The following is a 12,910-nucleotide window of genomic DNA, read 5'->3' as shown; positions in this document are numbered from 1 at the left end:
AAAAAAAAATTGATCCCCTATCTACCTGCTTACCTCAGAGTGTCTTGGTGGTAGCAGTCAGGTGTGCTGTGGTAGGCCACTGGAGTGGTCACTTAGGTTCTCAAGCCCACTGAGGGAGCCAAGTCCCATGTGTACCAACAAGCAAGTTCATGGTCTCAACTCATGAATGGGCCTCTTTAGGGATCCCAGAGATCGCTGAGCCACCTGGGAAAGAAGACATCTCAGAGGCCTGAATCAAAGTAATTTAGAGAGACCAGAACTCAGGTCCTAGGATTCAGCTTCTGGGCCAGGCAGTGCAACCAGAAGGCTTTGGATCCCTCCCTCCAGACTGAAGAGAAAGAAAAGATCCTCTGGGTGCTGGGGGCACCTAGATCTCAGGGTCTACCCCAGGAAAGCCTCTGTCCTGGCCAGTCATTCCAGCAGCATCTCAGCTAATTCTCACCAGATTTCAGGCAGGGGAGTGGTAAGTCCTGTGTGGAGGCTGCTCCATGGTGTGTCCCTGCAGGAGCTCAGTACCCACCTTCTTCTAGCTTTTGATTTCTGGTTCACCTGGGAGTTGACCATGCTCCTTCCATTTATACCCCTACTTGATTACCTCTAACATCCCCACATTTTCAGTGGTTGTCATCATATTTGTGGCCTCATTTTCCATGTTAAAAAATTTTTTTAAATAAGATTTATCTTATTTTAAAGCCATAAAGAAAAGAAAAAATACTGGATGGTTTCACTCATAGCAGGAGTATAAAGGATCAGGGGAGAAATAATAATAATGATGATGATGATGATGATAATGAACAACTATATACCAGAGACATTTTATGGAAGTGGAGTGGGGAATGGGATAAAAAACAGTGGGTGTGGGGGTTGAGGGGGAGGGCACTGGACTATGGTGATGACACAGGGTGATTTGGTGATGGGAAGCCCATGGGGATTACAGCTGAGATGGAAAAAGGCACAAAATGATGTAAAAATAAACTTATTTTATTAAAAGAAAAGATTTATGCATACAAGAGCTGGGGTGTAGGACAGAGGTGCCGTGGGTAGATGAGTGAGAGGATTCACCAGCCACAGAATGGGCAGCAAAACAGGCAGATCGAATGAAATACACTGCTGAAGGGAGCAGCGGGCACTATAGGAGAGGTCTGGCTTGGCTTGCCATAAGTGTCAGCTCCCTGGCTGGGGCTCGAACTCAGCCTGGAAGCTGGTGATAGTTTGATAGTGCTGAGTTTAACCCCTGCACCGCCAGGGAAGCCCAGTTGTCCTGTTATTGGTTACTAATATTTTACTGTGTCTAATTTATAAATCAAGCTTTCTTATGTGTGTAGGAAAATTTATTACTTTCTGCTGTTTCGGACATTTCTTGCCAGTTCTTGGAACCTAGCCATCACCGATAAGTGGGACTAGCATAATGATAGGGTCAGGGTCATAGCACGGAGAAGGGAGCAGGCTGGAGGCCAGGCGTTGGAAGGTGTGGCTGTGTGCCTGCTCTCCAGCCACAGCTGTGCCAAGGGAATCTTAGATGTGAGGCAGGGGGTTGAGACCAAATACCACTTGCCACATGCCTTCAGTGGATGGCTGAGTGGAAGCAAGGATTATTTCCTGACAACCTGGTCAAAAGGTGTGGGTGGAGGGAAAGTGGATCGATCCCTCTGCCACTTAAGTTCACTGGAGTTTGTGCAGAGCTCACTTCTCCAGAGGAAGAGGGCCTTTCACTGTCCCTGTGCCTCTGGCCTGTACCCCAGTTCTGTATGCATAAATAAATAAATCTTTAAAAAAGAAAGTATTACTTTGAAATTTTGGGGAAAAGTGGCTCTTTGTAGGCCTCCCTGGTGGCATAAAGGGTTAAGTCTTAGTACTTTGAAGCTATGGACAGTCACTACAGCAGGAGTTTGATCCTCTGCTTATGCCCCATCCAGGGAGCTGACCCACGTGGCGCAGCAGACCTCTCCTATCTTGCCTGCTGCTCCCCTCAGCAGTGTATTTCAGTGTAATCTGCCTGTTCTGCTCCCCACTCTCTGGTGAATCCTCTCACCTGTCTTCCCCCAACCTCTGGCTTATACCCCAGCTCTTGTATGCATAAATAAAATAAATCTTTTAAAAGAAAAAAGTGCCTTTTGTTTGGGCTTGGTGTGGAAATCTGCTTGGCTTCTTTGGCAGCAGGAGCACTGATCTGATCTGTCTTGCCCCTTTATATTTTTTATTTATCTTTAAATATTTTATTTATTTTTGTGTAGAAGAACTGGGGTGTAGGCCAGTGGTGCTGGGGCTGAGAGGATTCATCAGACAGTGGGAAGCAGAACAGGCAGACCCACTGAATTGTAATACAGGGCTAAGGAGAGCCCCGAGACAGGAGAGGTCTGATGTGCCGTGTGGGTCAGCTCCCTGGCTGGGGATCAAGCTCAGGCCATATATTGGCAGTGTTGAGACTAAACACCTAGGCCACCAGGGAGCCTCTGACCCTTTTTTAGGAAACCATTAAGGCGGGGCTCAGCCCGAGGGCCCAGGGACAACTTTCTCTCTGATGTAGCCTGGTCATTTTTATCTAAGAGATATGTTGTCTCTTAGTCCTAATTCTGGGGTTCATTAAACTGGTTCTTTCCAGTTCTAGCAGCTGTTAGGCTCCTGCCCTTGAGCCTCTTTGCCCATCTCCAGCCTGGGTGTTGACTCACAGGGTATCAGGAACAAATAGGCGTTGTGCTCTTAGCACATTTCCATGTTAGCAGAAATGAGATGTTATCAATCAAATGCTGCTATGTCACGTGTTATCCCTGGAAATACTAACCCAGAATTTGAAGACAAAAATGAAGTTTTTCTGTTGCTTAATGGGATCTCCTGGACCAGAGGTGTTTGTTTTAAGATTTAGTTAACTTATACATACAAGAGATGGGGTGTAGACCAGAGGCACAGAGTTTATGTGTGAGAGGATTCACCTGAGACAGTGGGGAGCAGTGGGGAGACAGGAGAGGTCTGCTGCACCATGTTGGTCAGCTCTCTGGCCGGGGATCAAACTCAGGCTGGTGATAGCTTGATAGTTGAGACTTTAACCCTTGCACTGCCAGGGAGGCCCATAGACCAGATGTTTTGTTTTTAAAAAAGACTTATTTGTTTATGCATACAAGAACTGAGGTACAGGCCAGAGGTTTGGGCGGTGACAGGACTCAGCAGACAGGGTAGAGAGCAGAATGTGCAGGTGAACTGAAACACTGCTAAAGGGAGCGGCAGGCGAGACAGGAGAGATCTGCTGTGCCATGTGGGTCACTCCCTGGCTGGGGATCAAACTCTGTGCTGCAGTGGCTGTCAATGGCTTGATAGTGCTCTCTCTAACTCCTGTGCCACCAGGGAGGCTCCTATGGACCAGAGGTTTTTAACTTGGGGCCTGTATCTGATTCGCAGGGAGTCTGAAAAGCCTGGGATATTTTATAAGGTTGGGACATCTGTTCAGTGTAAACTTATTGGGAGAGGGCTGCAGTCTTTGAGACATTCTTAGAGGGTCTTTGCACCCACAGAGACCTAAGGGTCAGTGAAAGCTGATGCTCAGTGGGCGAGAGGTCATCAAGGTCATTTCTGCTCCTCGAGGAGCCTGGCCACAGTCAGCCTTCGGACTGTTGGGGTGAAGCAGGAGATGGCGTGGTCAGTGGCCCTCTTGGAAGAGCTATAAGAGAAGCCATCATGAAGGTCAGTCCCCAATCTGTCTTAGAGCCTTGGAATTTTGTTTGTTTGTAGCCTATTCCTTTCCCAATAACTATATTAGAAGTCAGGTCAAAGCTTACTGGCTATCTTAGGCAGGAACATCCTTCCAGCCTGGCCTGGACCCCTCTCCTGTATTCTATGGGGAGGGGAGGGGCCCTCTTCACCCTAGTTTTATTTTTACCCCCTAGACTGAGAAATGTTGCCTCCCAACCATAAGTTGAAAGCTTTGTTTAAAATTTGGAATCAGAACCTATGAATGCTATACTGGCCCATACTGTGTGCTGGGGGAGGGGAGAGAGGAGCGTGGCAAGAACCACACTGCACCCTCACAGCCCACAATCACAGTGCACAGGCAGAGAAATGGCCTTGAGTCTGGGAAGGCATCCCCATATCCGTGGCAGCTGAACAGTGACTTCAAGGATGAAAGGGACTGAAGTACTGAGCAGACAGATGGAGATGGAGGGTATCCCAGCCATGAGACTTACCTGTACAGAAAACACAGCCCTCAGTGAGTCTGCTGTGCTTGCATGTGGAGCTGGATGGGGCAGGGAGAAAGGCAGGGGCAGGGACGGTCACTCGCAGAGGGGGTTTGGCCTTTACCTCAAAGGCAAGGTCATTATGGGGGGAGGGATATAGCCTGCTTTTAATGGTTTAGAGCTCAGAGATACAAAGTTAGCTGAAAGAAAGCACTGGCCTCTGTCAGAGAACCCATTGTCAGCACGGGTAAACTGGTCAAACTTGGCAAGACTCCCTACCCTACATCACTGAGCCACAATCTTCCCACTTGCAGGTGGGCTGACTGAGGGATCAGACAGGATTCAAATGAGGTTGGTGTTGGCTTAAGGAACCCCATTTAGTAAAGGCTTCAAACTTGAGTGTTTTTGAAGGGTCCTCATAGTTTCTGGGAACGTTTAAGCCCTCCTGCTTCTCAGGAGAGCTAGCTGCCATGCCCTGTTCCTCCAGGTCAGAGGACCCTTCTGTCCCTTTGTCCCTCTGCACTCTTCACTCCACCAGTACCTCTGTCAAGTAGTTTTGCTTTAGATAATTATTACACCATGAGAACTGTATTGAATAAAGGAGAAGACACCCCACCTCACCTCACCACTTCACTCATGACATCACTTTTCTTGCCTCTGGGTCAACTTCCCTCTTAGTTTCCCTCATCCTCCATCTCTAGCTTCCCAGTTTCTTGCCCCTTATCTCTTTTTGTGCCCCCAGATCTTTGCTGATTCATTTTCTTCTAGTTAGCATTCTTTTTATCCAGAGAAATGACCCACCTCCCTTCCTTCAACTTCCCCCTTCCCCAGAGTTCCCAGGAGCTACACGAAGCATGTTGGGAGTATGCTGTCACAGGGCTGGCCTAGTGAGTGACCAAAGCATAAAGAAACTAAAGGAGCAGACAGGCGAGACAGACAGGCCTGTGCACTGTCTCCCGTAGTCCACGTCAGTGGTGGGTACAGTCACAGTCTGAGCTCCTGGAAGTGGGACCTTGGCTGAGCTGCTGAGACGAACCGTCGCCCTTCCCACTTGTTGATTTGTTTCTTGGCAGACTGAACTGGGACACACCTTGTGTTCCTGTGTAGCAGGCGTGACCAGGTCCAGGCTCTCTCCTCTGCTTGTTTTAGACTTTCCTGGACATTTCTTAGTCATCTTAGCACTGAGTGGCTATTTTTAGTGTCACCACCTCCTAGAAGACCTAAAATAAAGCTGGCTAAGCTTCCTGACCCTTCACTGGCTGGCGTGTTGGTCACAGGCTGGCAGATTGGCTGAACTAAGATAAGCCACTGTCCCCTGCACTGTCCCTCTCGGTTGGCTCCTCTGGCCTTGAGTGAGGTCACAGACTAGAGCAAGCAAGCACTTACATGTCAGGCTGAGGGCTTCATCAGATTCTCTCCGGGAGGCTTCACCGCCACTGGCAGCACCAGAGTACTGCCTCCACTTAGGAAGCAGAGCCCTAAGAAGGCCAGCGACTTGCATCAGATCCCACCACTGCTAATGGTTGTCTGCCAGGTCTCACAACTCCCTCACTGTGTAGATTCTGGGTCCTGTTATCAGGAGAATAGGGTGGGCTCCTCTACAGGCTGAGGTAACTACAGAACAACACCTGTGTTTGGGGTTATGGGACCTTGCAGTGAGAAGTGGGCTTCCCTACTTGGAAAACCTAACAAAGCCAGGGTAACTATCTCATGTGGGATTTGGGCTTCCCATCTAGCAATCTTGGGCAGTGATCTCTGTGGCTGCGATGGAGGGTGGGGGAGAGGTGTTTTCTAACAGCTTCCATTCTTCTCCTCATACCTCTCAGCTATTACGCAGTGATCCTCTGAACTCACGCCCCCAGGTCTGAAGTGGGTAAGGTTGCCCCAAGAAGACATGCCCTGGAAATGGCCAAGGCAGGTCTAAAATATATTGGCCTCTAAAATATATTGTCATCTTAAAATTACAAGGGTGTCACTTGCTAATATTTTTGCAAATGAGACCTCAGGAGCCATCTTACCCCCTTTTACTGGGTCATCCTTCACCTGCCAGGGAAACCATTTGGCAGTGTTGAGGGAGTGAGCGCCAAGTCCCTGCAGGACAGGGAGGGGGCCTGAGGGCTGCAGTAGAAAACACTTCATACACAACATCAGTAGTTCTTGGCCTGCCAAGTCGGAGGAAGAGCAGCAGCTCTGACCTTGCTGGTTGTTGAAAGGACTGGCTGAAGATATGGAGAGAATGCTTAGCCGCTCCTTAGAAACCTATCCTCTCACTGGGCATTGAAGGACTTTCTGTGAGTGTCTTGACTCTACCTTCAGCATCCAAAAGTGATCCATGATACTGGTCCACCTCTGGACTCCCTGAACAGGTCTGTATTGGGAGAGAACTACTTTGAGTTCTGAGGCACCTCTCGTGTTCCTCAGGAAAACAGACCTCAGCAAAGGACAACCCTGCTTGACGAGGTCAGGGCAAAGAGACGGTCAATGAAGAAACAGCTTCTGTAGTACCAACATTTCTCTCCCTGTCTTGCTGGTCTTACAGGTCTCAACGAGGCCGAGTGACTCTCCAGAATGGGAGACAAGCCAATTTGGGAACAGATTGGATCCAGCTTCATTCAGCATTACTACCAGTTATTCGATAATGACAGAACTCAGCTAGGCGCAATTTACGTAAGTTGCCATGGCTGGGGCTGGAGCGGGGCCCCAGGCATGAATCAAGATGTTGGACCAGAGTGTCCAGTTCGCAGGTTCTGGTAGCCCACACTGAATTTGGGTGTGTGTACACTTACGTCTGAGCAGCTATGAGACAGGAATTGAGCCAATATATTGGATCTGTATATTCCCTTAGCAACGAGGAGTAGGGATCCTGGTGCTCTAGCAGGGTATTCTGGCCTGGTCATTCCATGATTGTGGCAGTACTTCTGTCCACACTGAGCAGCTGCAGGCAGAGGCTGGGGCTTAGGGTGCCCTCTGCAGGCAACAGCTGTGGGCGTCATCACTGCAAGTCTGATGGAGGCCCATGTCCAGCATCATTTGTGGGGAGGCATCTCAAAACCAGTAAACGCTCATGGAAAACAAGTGTTAGCCTGGAGAAGGTGGTGTGTCCTTTGAGAAACTCTTCTGTACAGACAGTGTTTGCATCTTTTTATGGTGTTCATATAAAAAAAGCTACTTATATATGACTGTGCCCCAGACTGTCACAGAAATGTGATTGGTCCAGCCGCACCTAGCTGGGACTGCCCAGGACAAGAATGACAGGAGTCATCCAGTGTAGCCTCAGAGCCTGACTGGACTGTAGGCAAAAGTTGGGGCTCATTCAGAAATTTTGGATAAAAGCGGGGATCTTACCAGTGGAAAGCCAAGCCCAGTACTGGTACTTCATTGTTACCAGCATAGCGAGTTTTTTGTTTTTGTTTTTGTTTTTTAATTGAACTGATCTGATTCTGAGAGCCTGGCACTTCTGCTTTATAGCTTCTTAACATCAATTAAAGCAGACCTGAGTCAGAAGAGAGTTAGCAGAATCCTAAAAGAACACCTTACATGTATTTCATTTCATGTAATCCTTAATACACATCCCTTTTCAAGATCAGGAGTCTGAGACTCAGAAAGATATGTAACTTAACTAATGTTATAGCTGGTAAGTAGCAGGGCACTTTTGAATTCTGCTTCTGAAGGCACAGTAGGGGAGATCTGGGGAGAAGGACAGAGAGTTAGTGAGTTTTGTGTTAATAATAAGGAAGGTCCCAGACTAGGCCTTGGGAGGCCTTGTCAACCCCTTGGTGATAAATACAGAATTTTTCTAGTTCATTTCTTTTTTTTTTAAGATTTGTTCATTTATGCATACAGAACTGGGGTACAGGCCAGAGGTACAGGGGCAGTGAGAGGATTCACCAGAGACATAGTGGGGAGTAGATCAGTCAGATTGATGAAGTACAGCAGGCAAGACAAGAGAGGTCTGCTGCGTCACATGGGTCACTTCCCTGGCCATGGATAAAACTTGTGCTGCAGTGGCTGCGGAGAGCTTCATGGTGCTGTGCTTTAACCTGTTGCACCAACAGGGAGGGCCCTCATTTCTTTTTTTTTTTTTAAGATTTATTTATTTAGGCACACAAGAGCTGGGGTGTAGGCTACAGGCATGGGAGGGGGTAAGTGGATTCACCAGAGACAGAGTGGGGAGCAGAACATGTGGATTAAGTGAAGTACACTGCTGAGGGGAGCTGTGGATGAGACAGGAAAGGTCCCCTGCACCATGTGGGTCAGCTCTTTGGCTGGGGATGCTACATTGGCTGCCAGCAGCTTCACTGTACTAAGCCTTAACCCCTTCTGCCATCAGGGAGGCCCCTGTTTTTAGTTCATTTCTGACACTTTCTTTTGAACTCATGCTGACTGACCGTGCATTAGGATAGCTCTGAGCTGAGTCTAAAAACTGGAAAATGAACTTCTTGGTAAGTTTACATATTGTTAGATAGTCTTTCAGAGCCTGGGCTTTGGGATGATAGGTAAAGACATTGTAAATAGTTAATCTTTGAACGCTACCCTTCCTGCTTTATGGACAGGGAAATTGAGACCTGGATTCAATTCCCCAAGGAAGACCTTTTTCAGGGTTTTTTCAAGTCCTCACAGATAATCTTTAAACTGTGAGACCTTAACCCTGTGTTTCCTGGTTTTCAGATTGACGCATCATGCCTTACGTGGGAAGGACAGCAATTCCAGGGGAAAGCTGCCATTGTGGAGAAGTTATCTGTAAGTAAGAGCCAGAGCGGGCTGTCGGCGGCTCCTTTCCTGCCCCACTGGCCATGGCCAATTCTCACTTTTCATTTTGCAGAGCCTTCCGTTCCAGAAAATCCAGCACAGCATCACGGCACAGGACCATCAACCCACGCCAGATAGTTGCATCATCAGCATGGTTGTGGGCCAGCTCAAGGTAATGTTGCTTCTAGGGAGGAGAACCCTGTTACCCTGCCTTCCTGTGATGTGACTTAATGATGTATCAAGGGAAAGCTAGACAAAGTGACTGTGTAATTCAATACAGTAGGCACTAGCTCTCTGTGATTCTTAAAATACATTAATTAAAATGAAATACAATTAAATGTAGTTCTTTTGGTTGCCCTAGTTATATTTCTAGAGCTCATAGTCATTATTGCACAGTGCAGACATAGAGCTTTTATTTTATTGCAGAAAGCTCTGATCTAGAAGCTTTTGGAAAAGGGAAGGGATGTAGGAGCAGAATGGGACTGTGTGCCAGCCTTAGCCCTGGACTTAGCACTGCCTTCCCTGTAGGTGGGCTCTCTATAGGCAGCCTCCCTTGGATGACAAAGGGGTGCCATATAGCATGCCCCATCCAGAGTGCAAACTGCCTCTCCTCAAGCCAACTCGCGCTCCAAACTCCTGCTTCTCTTTGTATTTCCCTTTCTTTCTCAATCCTTCTCATCCCTAAAGCCTTCCAGGTATATCTTAGCCCACTCCTACCTCCCCTGCCTCTCTCCCCTCCCGACTCCCTGAACTTTCCCAAGAGCTCTTCAGCCAGATTCTTAATTTCCAAAGCAGGACAAATTGCCCCTTGACCAGATTTCAACCTCTTGGGCCTTTGTCATGGCAGACTGGGCAGGTCTCAGAATAACAAACCCACGCATTTGTAGGTTAGCTGTGGCAGGGCTTCTTGAGTCTAATTATGGACAGAAAGACCCAAAGGAACCTGTTTTCTGGCTAGGACTTCCCTGTCAGTTTCTTCTGCCTACCCAGGATGCCCTGCCCAGAGCCTGTGCTCAAATAGATCCTTGGGAATGAGAAAGTCTCCTCAGGAAATTCAGTGCCCACCTTTCCAGACAGGGGTCATTAAGCAGTCCCCCTTCCTACCTGGTTTCAGGTTCTTCCTGAAAGAAGTTGGTGTGTCTTTCCAACTCGGAGCCCCCAAAAGACGATTGCCTCCATGTTGATGATAATTCCCAGAAAAACCGATGATGTTAAAGACAGTGCTGATTAGCTGGGCTCCTACCTCAACTAGGCTTCATCCTGGTCTTCTTCAGTTTGGTTGGAGGTTTCTTGCCTTTCTTTTTTCATTATAAATGTTATTTATTACATGACAGGAAAAAGGGCACGTGCTGGTGAGGCTTGCTTTTTATCCCCCCTGCCTTCCCCTGTGAAGCTATGGTCACAGTATAAACTGTTTTTAAGATTTATTTATTTATGCATACAAGAACTGGAGTGCAGGCCAGAGGTGTGGGGAGGGGGTGGATTCACCAGACAGCAGGGAAGAGATCAGGCAGGTCTACTGAAGTACACTGCTGAGGGGAACAGTGGGAGAGACAGGAGAGGGCTCTTGCGCCATGTGGGTCAGCTCCCTGGCCAGGGATCAAACTTGTACTTCACTGGCTGCGGACTGCTTTAGAGTGCTGAGATTTCACCCCTTGTGCCACTAGGGAGGCCCTAAACTTATTTTTGAGCCTTTTCTCACACACTTGACCAGAGTCAGTATTAGCAGTAGCTTCTCCTGTTTGAATTGAGATTGTTTCATTTTTAGCTACTGTAAGTTATGTAGTAAGTATTGCAGAACTCTTGATCTGTGCCCAGATACATGCTCTGAGAGACTGGCATAGTCTCTCTTCATTGCTAGAACCAAGTGATTTGTTCTGCAGTTTAAGTGCGCCACCGCTAGGTCCCTGTGTGCCAAGAACAATGTTTTATACATTCTGTCAGTTCACACCCCGTGGCTATACTGGGATTTGAATCCTGAACAATAGGCCCTGATCCTAAAGTCAGCGTTCTTTGCCCTGTTCCCCTACTGTTCAGCTCTCTTCCTTCCTATTCCTTGGCCCCTTTACTGAATCATTTTGTCTCTCCTCACAGGCGGATGAAGACCCCATCATGGGGTTCCACCAGATGTTCCTATTAAAGAACATCAACGATGCCTGGGTTTGCACCAATGACATGTTCAGGCTTGCCCTGCACAACTTCGGCTGACCTCCTCCCTGCCAGGCACTCACGCTGTTTCCTCCTCCCTCCAATTCCTGATACTATTCACACTCCTCCAGATGCTCCAAATATCATACACAAATGAGCAAGCCGTGGTGGGATTGGGCGCATGTGCTGCTGCCCCCAAGGTGTTGTGCATGATGTTTGGACGCTAGACTAGTTGCATCTGACAGGAGTAGTTTGTGTTGTACCAGCGCATGCCTTGGAAAGACTTAAGTAATGCAAAAGGTTGTCTCTCTCTTTTTTTTTAATCTACTGACAAGTTGCTCTAGTAACCCAAAGAAGTGAAGGAGAAAGCAGCTGCCTCAACGCCCAGATATTGATTTGTTCAGATGTTTCAATGCCTCATGATACAATAAAACCACAAAAATTTTCTTAACAGTTTAAATTGTTTTAATTAGTTTAATAGTTGGCTGGGCATCAATAACTACCCTGCCCCATTGGCTCTCTCATGCCTCACCCTTCCCACCTCAGCAATACCTGTTGTAGGGAGAAAACTACTGAAGCAGCACTTCCAGGTAGCTTCTCTCCTGAAGCCCTGTAGGGCATAATGTCCTCTTTCCAGCCCACCTGCTCTTGGGAAATTAAGCTGCAGAGAGGGAGAGCTCAGGTCTGGCCTGAAGCTTCCCTTGCACTGAAGCTTCTGCAGTCAGTTCTGAGACTCCTGTGCCTTCTGCACTTGGTAGGATCAGAGCTCTAGAAGCAGGAGCAGTGACTGAATCCCACTGAAGATGATGAGTCCTTGGCAAAAATGGTCCATCAAGTTAGCCCCTCTGGACTGAGGACTCAGTAAAAGGAAGGATAAGCAGAGGTTTGAGGGAGAGGGACCTACTATCCCCAGAAGGGTCAAGGTCATTCAGGGTGTCCTACAGACGACCCCAAGCCAAGCAGTGGGTAGTTCAGATCTTGTGCTACCTGCTTTGGATTATCCAAGCATTGCCTGAAGGCAAATGCCCAAAACCGCCTCAGTGCCCACAACCAGGCTATACTACTGGGTTGGAGTCTATATAGATTCAGAATTACAAAAGAAGATAGTCTGAATCTGAAGTGTTTGTGTTTGAGTTCTCACCTCTCAGATCTTTGCAGGGTATATCTAGGTCTCTTCCTTGTTTCTTGCCTCACCACACACATACTTTGACACTGTCGCCAAACCCAGGAAGTCTTAACTGTTGGGGTAGATTCTGTTCCTCAGGTTTTTGGGACAGAAGCCTTGCCCAATGCAAACCTGATCCTTCAGCCCTGAGACTTGGTGGTAATATAGCAACCTAGGGTTCTGCACACTAGAACCCGAAAATCCAGGACTTGGGCATCATGAGATCCTGTTAAGGGGATTAAGATTGATGAGGACGACACACTAAGCCTGATCTATAAGCAGACCACACACACACTCACACACACACACATCCTCACTACAACTGGAGTCCAAGAACTTCCTCAGACCCCCACAGGTTGCCTGACTACACTGGACACAGGACTGAATGTGCTGTTTGAGAGAACAGCATACTCAGGAGATTTCAGTGGGACTGATTTCTAGACTGGTGTATACTTTTGGGGGTGGGGTGGGGGAGAGGTAGGTGCCTGCTGCCTCTTAAACCACCCTGTATAAAATCTGCAATACAGCTTCTTCCATGTACCTGTGCCTGAAATGTCTGCAATAAAGAACTGTTTGTAAACTGTTTTCTATCTTCTTGTCTGACAGTGCCAGGTTGGGCAAAGGGATGTTGGGGAACATTAGTGAACAATGACTGATGACTGTGGTGGGATCATCTCTGCTA

General features: G+C 47.8%; 1 protein-coding gene across 2 annotated transcripts in view; it reads left to right on the top strand.

Moving 5' to 3' along the window:
* NUTF2 (nuclear transport factor 2) overlaps positions 1-12,808 on the top strand; it is an 18,568-nt gene extending 5,760 nt beyond the window's left edge. For both annotated transcript variants that reach the window (XM_004690461.2, XM_012730765.1), the window contains exons 2-5: positions 6,706-6,833; positions 8,835-8,906; positions 8,989-9,087; positions 11,010-12,808. In XM_004690461.2, coding sequence (XP_004690518.1) covers positions 6,735-6,833; positions 8,835-8,906; positions 8,989-9,087; positions 11,010-11,123 — 384 coding nt within the window. In that variant the 5' untranslated portion in view covers positions 6,706-6,734 and the 3' untranslated portion in view covers positions 11,124-12,808. The remainder of the gene's footprint in view (positions 1-6,705; positions 6,834-8,834; positions 8,907-8,988; positions 9,088-11,009) is intronic.
* Positions 12,809-12,910: the final 102 nt, after the last annotated feature.

The sequence above is a fragment of the Condylura cristata genome, unplaced genomic scaffold (genome assembly GCF_000260355.1).
Source record: "Condylura cristata isolate star-nosed mole 26May11 unplaced genomic scaffold, ConCri1.0 scaffold00028, whole genome shotgun sequence".
Taxonomy (NCBI): domain Eukaryota; kingdom Metazoa; phylum Chordata; class Mammalia; order Eulipotyphla; family Talpidae; genus Condylura; species Condylura cristata.
Note: the sequence above shows the minus strand (reverse complement) of the source record. Positions and strands in the feature narration are given on the sequence as shown.